This window comes from Scardinius erythrophthalmus, assembly GCF_964197995.2.
Source record: "Scardinius erythrophthalmus genome assembly, chromosome: 20".
Lineage (NCBI taxonomy): Eukaryota > Metazoa > Chordata > Actinopteri > Cypriniformes > Leuciscidae > Scardinius > Scardinius erythrophthalmus.
The window spans coordinates 5,171,680-5,186,424 of NC_138240.1; the positions used below are offsets into that span (position 1 = coordinate 5,171,680).

Here is a 14,745-nt window from a genome sequence, read left to right on the forward strand (position 1 = left end):
TTGGCGTCACTGAGATCCCAATGTTGTATGCTCAAAAATATTAATAGAAATTCAGATCAATAAATGAATGTATAATTTTCCTATTATATTATATAATTTATTTTGTTCCTTTTTGACCTTCTGTTTTCCCACAAAGCAGGTGGTAATTCAAAAATGTAATTTGGTTATGGTGTATTGTAGCTTTGTGTATGTTTTCAAGAACACATCAATAATATTCAATAAGTAATAATGAGTACACTAATAAGACTACTAGTTTAATTTATCTGCATTTATTCATGTTTATTTTACTCCCAACAGAAATAATGTAACAAGGTTCTAACTCACATAAAATAAATACAAAAAATTCAAAAGAATACATCATGTGTTTGTTACAAACAAGAAAAAAAACAATTGGTCTGATCCGTCCTGATCTGATTATAGTAAATCTAATCTGAAGTGAAATAACATGCGTGTTGTCATCTGTAGGACTGAGACGGTTGTGGAAAAGATGCTGACCAACTGGATGTCCATCTGTCTCTACTCTTTCCTCAAGGTATCAGAGCATGTGATGGCTTCAATTCTACGCATTTGCATTGATTGATAGTGAATAATCAAAGTTTTTATATTTATAGATTTGTAGTATTATTACTATTATTATTTCATTAAAATCTATTTCTTGTGACAAAAAACATTTTAATATGTATTTTTATTTTTCACAAGATTTTAATAAACAATACATTATTGTTATATATATTTTTTAATTATATATATACCATATTCACAGAGGTCTGCTTTGTATCTGAACTGTGGTAAAATCACTGTAAAGGCCCCAATATACTCGCAGCGAAGTTCTTTTTCTTTCTTCGCTTAGGGGTAAAAAAAGAAGTTCGAAATCCCTTTGCAACGATATCCTGACGCTACCCACAATGATAAAAACAGTGTTAAGATGAAAATGTAAATATGTGCTGCGTACTTGCCTGAACAGAAGAAATTAACCAGAGATTTCCATGCCAAAGAAGGCGGAGCCTCAGAGCCACACCCACTCTTATGTAATCGCCACAGACCAATGGTAGTTCGAAGGTGTTTACCAGCCAATTTTTCCGGAAAGTTCGCTTTGGCAGGCTGTTTCAAACTCCCGAAACGAACGCAAAATTAACTTTGTTTTGTTTTGTTTTGTCTGATTTTGTTCGAAATGACGTCTCACCAGTTTGTTCTTTTTCACTTGAAGTATATTGGGGCCTTAACATTAGACTTCTCATGGGTTATGGTTTTAATAAAACATCTCCTCATAAAACTTAATCTTCAAGATTTATTGTGACAGACATAAATGCAATTGCTAATGCATGTAAATGTGTGCGTGTGTTTGTGCAGGAGGTTGCTGGTGAGCCTCTGTATAAGTTGTACAGGGCTATTAAATACCAGGTAGATAAAGGACCAGTGGATGCAGTGACGGGCAAAGCCAAACGCACTCTCAACGACAGCCACCTCCTCAGAGAGGACATCGACTACTGCTCTGTGGTAATACTTCCATCTCAATGCTGCACAAAACCAATCTCCTAAATGATGACAGGTGACAGGTTCATGACAGGTGTTTCCCATCTCAGACTCTGACAGTGCTGGTGAAGAGTGGTGTCGAGGTCCAGCCCTGCCCTGTTAAAGTTCTGGACACTGACACCATCACTCAGGTTAAAGATAAAATCCTGGACCAGATTTATAAAGGAGCGCCATTCTCCCAGAGACCAGCCGCAGACTCACTGGACCTTGGTACGGTTTTGGTAGATACATCTAGACTAGTCACTACTATGTTTGGTTTATTTGTAAAAGCTTCATATTTTGCATATTGTGTTCCTTCAGAGTGGCGATCTGGCCAGGCAGGTCACCTGACTCTGTCTGATGATGATGTCACAGGCATCGTTCAGGGTCGTTGGAAACGGATTAACACTTTACAGCACTACAAGGTATATTTCATTCAGATTAATTGGTTGATTAATGGGTTGATTGAATGTGGGTCGGCTGATTAGTTAATTGGCTGGTTGGTTGGCTAATTGGTTAGTGGGATGGTTGACTTGTTTCTTTGTAGCTTGATTGATTGTCTGGTTGGTTGATTCTGAGAGGCTGTTTACACGACACCGTTTTCAACTAAAAACGAAAAAATTATGCATTTTGGTCGTTCGTTTGGATGCCTGAAAAAGCTAAATTTTGAAAACAGGTTTCAAAGTGCTCGTTTTTTAAAACGGTCTCCGTGTAAACAACAAAAATGCGAAACTCTGAAGATGATGACGTCATGCACATGCGTATTACGTGTTCAGTCTATAGTGTTTCATCGCCATCTAAGGGCCTGGCAGCAGAATACAGGGTTTTTAGTCTTTTTCGCGGATCCGTGTGAATGGGGATCGTTTTGACAGTGGTGTCATCTGTACGTGTAAAACTCAAAGGGAAAACATCACCGTTTTCAGCCTATCGTTGTCATGTAAACGTATGGAAGTAAAATAATCTCAAATGTTTTTGAAACATAAAGCCTGTTGAATTGCACTACTTGAAAAATAATAGGCATTGCATTAACCATGCTTGCATTTTAATGCATTGTATTTTTAGGGCTTGCATTTTTATGGGCTGAAATTCAACATGGTTGAATATTTAAGCTGTGAATATTTCAATTAAAAACATTTCAAACACATTTTCATTATTAAAAATTCCATAATCCATATTCACCTTTCATATTTCACTTCCAAAATATTCAAACTGTTTAAAAATACAACCTATAATATTCAACAGGCAATTTTCGGTCCATTTTATTTCGCTTCCACAAATTCGCTTCCACAAATTCAGTGGTTCAAATTCGACAGTAAATTCAACGGAACTGCAGGAAAAACAATAGATTATCGAGCATACTATCCATCTGCTGTTAGTCAACCTCACCAGCAGGTGGTGCAAAAGCGCGTGTTGTTGACGAAGACCAGCAACAGTTAGAGCAAGCCATTCATTCATAAAATGAAAATGATTAGTATATGCGGAAAAGATGATAAAGACACAAAAGCTGTGTTTATGTTTCATTCAATAACTTCATTGTTACATTTTGTAGCCTACATGTTATCAGCTTTCTCTACCTACATGAACAGGATTATAATCGGTTTCCCTCAATACCTCACACTCAAGGATTCCCCTTCTGTCGGGGCAAAACGCTATGGACTAATACAGTGATATGTAAGACCAAACTCGCACCTTTATGGGGATGTAGGCTGTAGGCTACTATGGACTAAGAATATGAACGTAACGCGCAAAGTTTCATGCAGAGCGTTTCGTGATATACTGGCATAAAATCAACACTTGATCATTAACACTTTCTTTTCTCTTCTCTCTCTCTCTCTCCACACACACACACACACACACACACACGTGTGTGTGTGTGTGTGAGAGTGTGTGTGTGAGAGTGTGTGTGTGAGAGTGTGTGTGTGAGAGTGTGTGTGTGTGTGTGTGTGTGTGTGTGTGTGTGTGTGTGTGTGTGTGTGTGGAGAGAGAGAGAGAGAGAGAGTAGTACGTTGCATTAGCTTAAACTGTGAAGAGTCATAGTACTTGCATATTGTTGTCCTCCTATTGTTAGTTTAACTGTAAATCGCTTTGGATAAAAGCGTCTGCTAAATAAATGACTAAATGTAGCCTAATAAATGTAAAATTGGCTTGACATTTGGACATTCGCACATTTAGGGACCGTCTCAAAAGTTGCATACAACATTGGCATACACGTTTCTAACTTCAATAGCAAACTTTAATTTATTTGTATAAATATCAAAAATCCAAAGGGTGCGCAACTGCGCATTATGGCTGGCACCACATGAACACTTTACAGTTGGTTTTATGACTGTAAGTCGTTCTATTCAAATGATATTGAAGTTTGAAACGTGTATACCAAAGACGTATACACTTTAGAGACGGTCCCTAAATGTGCGAATGTCAAACGTCAAGCCAACTTTATGCCAGTCTATCACTGGGAAACGCTCAGCATTAAACTTTGTGCGTTATTCTGAGTCAATCTGCTTGCCTGCGAGTTTGGTCTTTTATATCACTGTAATTAGTCCATTAAGCTACGTTAAGCGTTTTATATGTCCAGCAGGGGAATCCTGACGTTTTGAGGGAAACCCTAATAGCTTGCATGCAGCACATCGCCACAATATAAAGTTAAGGCAACTAAACAACCAAGAGAAATATAGGTCAACCTCAAAAATGTAACATTGGATCTGCGTATCCGCATCGGGGAATAACATTATCTTGTTCACGGTAGAGAAAGATGATTGTAGGCTACACAGGGAAAGTAACCGTGAAGACACTGAATTTAACATACAACCGCCGTCATAATAATCACAAATACACTTACATTGCTGTTAAATGAGTTTAATGAATGAATGGCTTGCTCTAACAGTTGCTGGTCTTCGTCAACAACACGCGCTTTTGCACCACCTGCTGGTGAGGTTGACTAACAGCAGATGGATAGTATGCTCGATAATCTATTGGTTTTCCTGCAGTTCCGTTGAATTTACTGTCGAATTTGAACCACTGAATTTGTGGAAGCGAATTTGTGGAAGCGAAATAAAATGGACCGAAAATTGCCTGTTGAATATTATAGGTTGTATTTTTAAACAGTTTGAATATTTTGGAAGTGAAATATGAAAGGTGAATATGGATTATTGAATTTTTAATAATGAAAATGTGTTTGAAATGTTTTTAATTGAAATATTCACAGCCAGGGCTGGACTGGTAATCTGGCATACCGGGCAAATGCCCGGTGGGCCGACGTGCTTTTGGGCCGATACATCTCATACTTTTTTTTTTTTTTTAACGGCCCATAAAACTCGTACATCGGCGGCCCATTCGTTTTGTTTTGTTTAATTGACGGCGCTGGGTTAGTGCCGGTGTAATGCATTGGTCAAAAAAAAGTAAGCGTCAGTTTTTTTTCCACTGACAGACCGGCCCATGAAACGCGTAGATCAGCGGCCCATTGGTTGTTTTCTTGATTGACACTGGGCTGGCCCAATCACATCTTTAAACACCTCCCCCTTTGGGCTTTGAGTGAGCGTGCAGTGTCAAGTGTGTATCTGTCAAAATAGTCTGAGAGATGGAGAAGAAACGCAAGGAATGTGCAGAGAAATAGCGTGAAAAATAGATACAGGCCCTTCAAGCAGACGCTGTAAAATGTGTCAAGATATAGCCTATATGTTTTCTGCAGCAGCAGGACCTTCATCAGCTCCAGTGGCTGATGATGAGGATAGTGAGGAGGATAAGGACAGAGATGAGAAAGTGTAGAGTCCGCGGTAAGCAGAACTACTTTCAAAACACTTTGGCTATGAGTGTAGGAACCCATAACCCAGTTACAGATTATTTCCACATCTGCATAGTTGACGATTACAGAAATTTACTAGAAGTTTAATGCGTTTTTATCCAAGTTTTCCGACAAAATAAAAGCTCGATGCAGTTTCCGTCAAAATAAAAGATCATGTGCTCATCTCTTTCAAGTATAGAAATTAGTACAAAACTAATTATGAAAGTTTTCTTTATTTTTCAGTGCATTTGTTTTACAATATATGGCTATTAGGCTACTATCATTAGATTAATATTATAACTATTATTATGTAGTAGTGTAATATAGACAGGCACTGTTACTAAAAGAGGTTTGATTTTTTTCTTTGTTATATTTGCACACTGAATATGGTTGGTTGGAGCTTTTAATTTTGAACCCTCAAACTGCACCAGATTGATGAATTTAACATTAAAATGCACAAAATTTTCTTAGGGGGACCATGCCCCCAAACCCCCCTAGAAGGACTGAGGTCCACCCACCATAGTTTTACCAAAGTTCCTGTGAGAAACACTGGTATTGCTATGCCAATGCAGCTTATAGCTTGTTTTTTTGATTCACCACTGTGGAGTATAGTTCAATTGTATTAATAAATTACAATTTTGTACTTATTTCATCTGTTAACTCTCACTCGTTTATACTCACTCATTACATATTAGTGGTTTTAATGAATAGGAGTTGAACAAAAACATATTCAAAGGCGTGCAAAGATGGGTGGTGTTTATGATCATATGTAGTGGGCCAGTCTGGGCCAAAATGCCAGGGCCGATTTTCTGTCCCAGTCCAGCCCTGTTCACAGCTTAAATATTCAACCATGTTGAATTTCAGCCCATAAAAATGCAAGCCCTAAAAATACAATGCATTAAAATGCAAGCATGGTTAATGCAATGCCTATTATTTTTCAAGTACAATTCAACAGGCTTTTTGTTTCAAAAACATTTGAGATTATTTTACTTCCATATAAACGTAATCTGAGAGTAGGTTGATATTTTGAGTTGGTCTGTTGATTTTATGAGTTTGGTTGGTTTATTTTGTAAGTTGACTGGTTGATTTTTTGAGTGGGTTGGTTGATTTGTAAGTTGACTGGTTAATTTGTGAGTGGGTTGGTTGATTTGTAAGTTGACTGGTTGATTTTGTGAGTGGTTTGGTTGATTTTGTAAGTTGACTGGTTGATTTTGTGAGTGGGTTGGTTGATTTGTAAGTTGACTGGTTGATTTTATGAGTGGGTTGGTTGATTTGTAAGTTGACTGGTTGATTTTGTGAGTGGTTTGGTTGATTTTGTAAGTTGACTGGTTGATTTTGTGAGTGGGTTGGTTGATTTGTAAGTTGACTGGTTGATTTTATGAGTGGGTTGGTTGATTTGTAAGTTGACTGGTTAATTTGTGGGTGGGTTGGTTGATTTGTAAGTTGACTGGTTGATTTTGTGAGTGGTTTGGTTGATTTTGTAAGTTGACTGGTTGATTTTGTGAGTGGTTTGGTTGATTTGTAAGTTGACTGGTTGATTTTGTGAGTGGGTTGGTTGATTTGTAAGTTGACTGGTTGATTTTGTGAGTGGGTTGGTTGATTTGTAAGTTGACTGGTTGATTTTATGAGTGGGTTGGTTGATTTGTAAGTTGACTGGTTGATTTTGTGAGTGGGTTGGTTGATTTGTTAGTTGACTGGTTGATTTTGTGAGTGGTTTGGTTGATTTGTAAGTTGACTGGTTGATTTTGTGAGTGGTTTGGTTGATTTTGTAAGTTGACTGGTTAATTTGTGAGTGGGTTGGTTGATTTGTAAGTTGACTGGTTGATTTTGTGAGTGGTTTGGTTGATTTGTAAGTTGACTGGTTGATTTTGTGAGTGGTTTGGTTGATTTTTAAGTTGACTGGTTGATTTTATGAGTGGGTTGGTTGATTTGTAAGTTGACTGGTTCATTTTGTGAGTGGGTTGGTTGATTTGTAAGTTGACTGGTTAATTTGTGAGTGGGTTGGTTGATTTGTAAGTTGACTGGTTGATTTTGTGAGTGGGTTGGTTGATTTGTAAGTTGACTGGTTGATTTTGTGAGATTGTTTGATGTTTTGATTTGGATGGCTGATTTTTGAGAGTTGGTTGGTTGATTTTGTTAAATTGATTGGTTGATTTTGTGAGATGGTTGGTTGGTTGACTTGATTTAGCTCTAAGTCTCTCTCTTTCCTCTTGTTTTCTCAGGTACCTGACGGGGCCACCGTCGCTCTCATCCCTCGTTCCCAGAGTTCTCTTGGAGTAAATCAGGTCTACCAGACTGGAGAGAGTAAGTTGAATACTTTATGGTCAATAAAAAATAAACTTTTATCACTTCACTTTATTTTACACTTTGATATATTTCATATTTATATCTGGTCTGCTCCTTGCAATTGCTGTAGAAACTCCAATGCTGGAGGGAGAGGAGGAGGAAGGCCTTCGGCTGTGGCATCTGGTGAAGCCGAGCGAAGATGCCGAGATCCCCAAACACAGGAAGAGCAGCATGAGAGAGAGAGAGCGGGCAAAAGCCATTCCTGAGATCTACCTTACACGACTGCTTTCAATGAAGGTAAGTGAGATGTTTGTGATTGAGTTATCTTTAAAACGGCATACACAAAACCACTTCAAACGGATCCTGCCGCTGCTTATGTTTGTTTGAGATGTGTCTTCTGCTGCTGACTGTCAGTGTGATTGAAAGCTGCTCTGTGTTTATAAATGCGTATCTTCAGGGCACGCTGCAGAAGTTTGTAGATGATGTCTTTGTAGCCATACTGAGTACGAAACGGCCTCCACCCATCGCCGTCAGATTCTTCTTTGATTTCCTGGACGACATGGCAGAGAAACACGGCATCGATGACCCAGAGACCGTTCACATCTGGAAAACAAACAGGTCGGCATAACTGCCTACATCTATAAAACTATTTAATTAAGGGTTTTGAGCTGTACAGCTCAGGAGTTTAGATTAAATATGACATTTGAAGTGGACATATTTTTGTTTCACTTGATTGTTAGTTTTTTTAAGACATTCATTTTGTCATTCTATGGTTATTGAAAAACTGGGAAATTCAGGGAATTTGGAAATGTGGTTTTCAGGTCTAGAAAAGTATTGGGAGTTTTTATACTGAATGTTTTTTTTGTGTAATTTTTGTATTTTCTCAAAAAAAAGACTATAAAATTGTTTTTAAATCTTTATCCAGTAATCTTGATTTACTGGTAAAGTGATGGATATTTATTAGTCTATAGGAGAGGAAATCCATTTTTCATCCATTTCATAAAGTACAAATGCAAAAAAAAAAATTGTTGTTCCTCCAATCTAATATATTTTATTGACTAAATATTACTATTGTAGAATAAAACATGCTCGCAAGACACGTTGATGTCTGATTTCTGACGGAATCGTTCCTTTGAATGGGTTCTTTTATTACAAAGATAATTGAAAAGCTCTGGAAATTTGTGAAATCTGAAAATGTCTATAGTGAGTATAATTTGTTGTACATATTTCCATTTTGTAATATCAATATTCACTGTACTTGTGTAAAGTTTGCTGAGCAAGCAAATCATTATTTTTTCCCCCGATCAGTTGGTCGAACTGGTTCAGAATTTGCTCTGAATGATTCATTAGTGAATCATTCTGGATTTGAATTGATTTTTAGAAATCCTTACACTGTGATTGCAAATGATTCTGTCTTGGAGAACCCTCATGTTTCTATGTTCATTATATTACATTTTAATTTAAATGCATTCTTGTCTTCCCTCCGCCTTACAGTTTGCCTTTGCGTTTCTGGGTCAACATCTTGAAGAATCCTCAGTTTGTCTTTGACGTGCAGGTGACGGATAGCGTGGATGCCGTCCTTTCCGTGATCGCACAGACCTTCATTGATTCCTGCACTACATCCGAGCACAAAGTGGGCCGGGTCAGTACAGCAATTAACCTCTTGACCTCTCTAGCGGTGACCTCATTATGGTAGAGAGTGTGCATGTAGAGCGAGAAGATGAACAAGGGCAGGAAAGAGAAAAAGAAAATAAGCAAAAGCTCAAGGATGCCGTAGCATTGAAAGGAGCTCATTGTCGTGTGTCTCGTCCTCAGGATTCTCCAGTAAATAAGCTGTTGTATGCCAGAGAAATCCCACGATACAAGCAGTTGGTGGAGCGGTGAGGAATCTAAACGTTACACAGTGATACGACCCTTTTCAAATCTATTAGCTCTGAAATGGATACAGGAAGTTGATGATATTTCGTGCTATAAAGCTTCCTCCTCTCCTGCAGGTACTACAGTGATATTCACAACGCCGTGTCCGGCTGTTACCAGGAAATGAACTCTACCCTCACAGAGCTGTCTGGGGTGAGACTGAATTTTATTCTGTTCTAAATGAAACTCTGACTGTGTTTTTACATTTTAACAGACAGCAGGGTCCAAAATTATGAAACCACACTGATAATGTTAATGTCTATTTTAAGGGTCAATGATGTGACACTTATTTGTTTTTCTATTCATTTATTAAACATTTCTTGAATACACGCTGATCATGTTTTTAATTTCTGAATTACAATTAATTGTGATTTGTTATTTATTTATTTATTTGATATGTCATGTGGCGTTTTTGGAATTTTTAAAAAACTTTTTGGAATTTTTTTTTTTTTTTTTTTTTTTATAAATAACTTGATTTAGTAATAAAAAAAAAACATGTCATGTGATGCGACAACTTTTTGCATCGGAAAATCTTTTTACAAATTTAATTAATAATTCGTGATATTTGTAAAATAAACAGCTTTTCATGGGGTGCAAGATCTTTTTGAATTAATTGTAAAATATTACATTATTTTTGAATTAATTCATTTGTTGAGGGTCAAAAACTGGTTTTGAATAAATAATTGGAAAATATAAAAAATATCCATTGAATTAATAATTTGTGATATTTGTTTTAAAAACACCATGTCATGTGGTTTAGACTTTTGAATTTTGTAAAAAAATAAAAATTGCACCAAATTTTAAACACATTTAAATTTTTATACATGTATATGGTAAATTATTTTTGTGTTTTGAACTAAATTTTCCTTCCTTTTTAAAATGATGTTCTATTTCTTCATCATAAACACTTAAACTTGCTATTTTAAGTTTCTGATCTGTCTGTTTTCAGAGCTTTGCATCCGAGATGAACAGTTTGGTGGCGTTGCATGAGCTGTACAAATATATCAACAAATACTATGATCAGGTCAGTATGGAATTTGATTCAAGCTTCTTAAGTTGTGTGTGTTAGAGCAAATTAATATATCTGTCATATTGCATTACGTGCAGATTATCATGTCTCTGGAGGAAGACGCTGCGGGTCAAAAGATGCAGCTGGCGTATCGGCTTCAGCAGGTCGCCGCCCTGGTGGAGAATAAAGTCACTGACCTTTAGACTTTGACCTTTTACCGTCTAAACTCATCAATAATCACATCTGAGAGAAATCAGATCAGTGCTTTTCGATTGAACGGCTGATGTAATGCTACCGCTACGTCAAACCCTTGCGTGCTTCCACAGCCGTTCACATAAACTTGCTGTATATTCTTAACGAAAGGGAACAGGAAATGAAGTAATGATCACTAGCTTTCGATAAATCCTCAATGGGATTTTTATTGGAGAAGGATTGCTTTTCAGACTGAGACTCTGAACTACTCACAGGAGTATTGACTGATGGTGTGTGTGTGTGTGTGTGTGTGAGCTTGTATGTCTGAAAGGGTCTGCTGTATATGTGAAGTTTACTCATTTGAAATTCTCTGACCCAAGTCTATTTTAATGACACTACTGAAGCATTTCAAAAGACACATTTTATATTGTTTTTACTTCCATTCAAGTGATCAGATCTTCTGTATGGAATTTCATGAACTGTTTCAACAAAACCCATCACGTTCAACCATTACAATCATGTCAGCGCTGTGGACAAGTCGCACATGTACTTCTACTGTACATGGAGTATTTCGTTCCAGGATTAGAAATGTTCTGCTCCTCCACTATCAAATCCTAAACTCAAAAGGCTGTCCTTGGCCGTGTTGTATTAACCTTTTATACTAACGTTTCTACATTAGTATTGCAGATCAAAACAAGTATTAAGCTTTTACAGGGGCCGTAGTGTAAGTCTATGCACACAAGTGCCAGAACATGTTATAAGAGCACAATATTTGTGTGTGTGTTTTTGTGTAGCTTTATGTTTGCATGCAAAAGAAAGACAAAAGTCACAGGTTTCAAGTTTTCTGCTGTTGTTAGGATCTCAAATCTTAGAATTTCTCACACTGGGATACAAAATTGTTAAATGTGCTCATCTGAATTCTGATTTGTAGCACTATAGCCTGGTTAACTTTAGTTGATCATAACGTTAATGCACCTTCACGCCCAAGATTTGTGATGGATCCCTGTAAAATATGGGTCCAGGTTATATTTCACTCTCAAATCTACAAAAAAATATATATTTTATATTTTGCACAAAATATTTTTACACTTGATCCAATATATCATTATTATTTTTATTTTTGCATTGTATCGTAATTCTTGTAAAAATGTCAGAATTCACAAAAACTTAATGGTCCTGAAAAAGGGCTTGATTTTTTTCTTTTTTTCGTTTTCCTCAATCAAAATAAAATGTCGGTAACACTTTACAATAAGGTCTGATTTGTTAACATTAACTTATGTATTAATGAACATGAACTAACAATGAGCAATACATTTATTACAGTATTTATTCATCTTAATGTTAATCAAAATACAGACATTCATTGTTTATGTAAGTTCACAGTGCATTTTCTAACGTTAACAAATACAACTTTTGATTTTAATAATGTATTAGGAAATTATGAAATTAATATTAACTATGATGTTCATCAGTTCTTGTTAACTAAAGTATTTGACTAATGTTAACTAATGAACCTTATTGTAAAGTGTTACCAAGATTTCTTAATGATTTGATTTGATTTAAACATGAAATGAGACCTTGGAGTGTTTGTGAGATTCACCCACACTTACACATGGCATTGATTTGCTAATGCTTTGAATTTAACAGCACAAGAGAGCACAATTCTCAAAGATGCGTGAAAATTGAAGTGCAGCTGGAATGTCCAGTTTCTTGGGAGATATTGAAACAAAACTGGGACATTTTGGGTTGACAAGTGGAGAAAAGCGTCTTTATCCGCTTGGTCCCGATGATTTGAAAAGCAGCAGTTGGCTTGAGAGTTGTGTACATCAGACACTGAATAGAAACTAACTTATTATATTGTAAATAATGCTTATTTATACATGAGCGCCAAATGTGCCTTCTTTGTTACTTTTTATAATGTCTACCAAGTAAACATGCTTGACATTACTTGCCAAATGGAGAAGATGATGAACTGTGGCACAGCTGTTGCATGTTGTAAAGATCATGAAGCAGAGTCTCAGGATTCTCAATGGATTCAGTACAAACACTCATGTGTAACCTAATTCATTTCTAGTTTGCCCTACCAGCTCATTTCCTGGAGTGATCTGTGTTCATGGTGATTGTGTAAATTCCATTTTTTGTGTGTGTGTGTGTGTGTGTGTGTGCGCATCTGTTCTTTTTAGCTTCTTATAATTTGTTTTTGCCTGAAGCACTTTGTGTTTACATTTCGGCTTATCCATAAAGTCTAATTTTTTTTGTAGTTTGATCATGAAGCTGATGTTACGTGCTTCAACACAGTCTCTTTTGTGTATAAAACTGAAAATAATGAATTTAATGCTATCTAGACATCTCAAATGTATTTTTGAAGGCTTCCCTGTTCCTGCATTTATTTATGTGATTTTGAGCTATTAGGCTTCATCATAATAATGTATGCACAGGGTTGGGTTTTAAAAATGGGAAACGTATTAGTTTTCTCATTCTGTGTGTTTATTATCCTGTTGTTGAATGTGTTTGGCCTCTTGGTGTATTTTTCTGATTATTATAGGCTGATGCATGCTTGAGATCTGATTGGATTTTCTGATTGGGTTGCTTTTTGAGAGGTCGCTCGATGGACTGCGTTATGAGTGCATGGCTCTCATAAAAACACTGAGTGTGTGTGTGTGTGTGTGTATGCATGAGAGTTTGTAAGTAATTGTAGCGCTTCGTACATGATGTTGAGGTTTTTTTAGTAAATCTCCTGTTATGTGCACTTTTCTCTGAGAGAATCCAGCTAAATCTTTTTGTACAGTCTTGCGATTTACTGTTTTGCCAATTACGTGGATTACAGCTTTGTATCTTTGCAGATAAACAATTCAGACCGTTGTTTAGAGAATTGTTGGTGTACATGGAGCCCTTGCCCGGCACCGAGTTTTACACAACTTTTATACAAGGGTTCAAAAAAATAATAATATATGGTAATTTTCTAATGAAGTTGGGGTTAAAAGAGAACTTAAACCCAGTCTAAAGACTTACTCTTTTGTATTTGTATTGTGTATAGTTTGCTAACAATTGTGTATATGTGCCTGTACATATTGTGAAGAGGACATGTTCTTTTTTTCTTTCTTTCTTTCTTTCTTTCTTTTTTTTTACTTGGACAAAGTTGCTCTCTCCAATCAGGAGAAATTGGGAGCCGAAATGTTAAAATGAGTGAAATGGAAATTTGTATCTGGGAAAAAAAATAAAGCTATAATTTTAACAGTGAAGATGTGTTTTCTGGTTTGAGTTTTGTATATCTGTTGACATCTAAACAAAAGAGTCTGGGACAACGGCTGAATCCGAAATCACATGCTCTCTTGAGTAGGTAGGTGCTATAAAAGTATTGAATTCAGACATACTACTTTTATCACATACTATTTTTTGCCTACTATATGGGGAAGTATGTGATTTTTGATGCAGCCAATATTTTAAATGGATGGATCGCACAAATTCTGAACCATTTTCGTGAAAATTAGGTAACACCATTAGTTAATCCGTTAACAAATACTACGTTTATAGTATTACATACAATATTAGAGTAACAATGAGCATGTGTTTGTTACAATATTTATGATTCTTTGTTAATGTTAGTTAAAAATACAACTGTTCATTGTTAGTTCATGCTAGCTTAGATACATATAATAAATAATATTGGCAGATATTAGCCTACCTTTGATTTTAAAAATGCATCATTAAATGTTGAAATTAACATCAACTGAGATTAATAAATGCTGTAGAACAGAAGTATTGTTTATTCTTAGTTCCAGTTAACAAATGGAACCTTATTGTAAAGAGTTACTGAAAATTGTCACACATAATTTACATATCTTTTATTTTGTAGTCACATTTGAAAAAAAGATAAGGCTTCAATAATGAGGTGGAAAAATATGTTTTGTTACAGGTCTAAAAATACATAGCTAAATATAGTGGAAATAGGCTATTTTAAACATTAGGTTACTAAAATAGCCTAATTCAAATGAAAAACCTGATGTTTTCCTTCAACCCTGCCATCCAAGTCTCAGCCTTGACACTT

At 36.1% G+C, this 14,745-nt stretch overlaps 1 protein-coding gene across 3 annotated transcripts in view; it reads left to right on the forward strand.

Moving 5' to 3' along the window:
* plxnb3 (plexin B3) overlaps nt 1-13,937 on the forward strand; it is a 79,226-nt gene extending 65,289 nt beyond the window's left edge. For all 3 annotated transcript variants that reach the window (XM_081349675.1, XM_081349677.1, XM_081349676.1), the window contains exons 24-35: nt 466-532; nt 1,351-1,497; nt 1,584-1,743; nt 1,834-1,937; nt 7,516-7,597; nt 7,710-7,876; nt 8,037-8,197; nt 9,074-9,221; nt 9,395-9,459; nt 9,574-9,649; nt 10,446-10,520; nt 10,604-13,937. In XM_081349675.1, the coding sequence (XP_081205801.1) occupies nt 466-532; nt 1,351-1,497; nt 1,584-1,743; nt 1,834-1,937; nt 7,516-7,597; nt 7,710-7,876; nt 8,037-8,197; nt 9,074-9,221; nt 9,395-9,459; nt 9,574-9,649; nt 10,446-10,520; nt 10,604-10,708 (1,357 nt within the window). In that variant the 3' untranslated portion in view covers nt 10,709-13,937. The remainder of the gene's footprint in view (nt 1-465; nt 533-1,350; nt 1,498-1,583; nt 1,744-1,833; nt 1,938-7,515; nt 7,598-7,709; nt 7,877-8,036; nt 8,198-9,073; nt 9,222-9,394; nt 9,460-9,573; nt 9,650-10,445; nt 10,521-10,603) is intronic.
* The last annotated feature ends 808 nt before the right edge of the window (nt 13,938-14,745 follow it).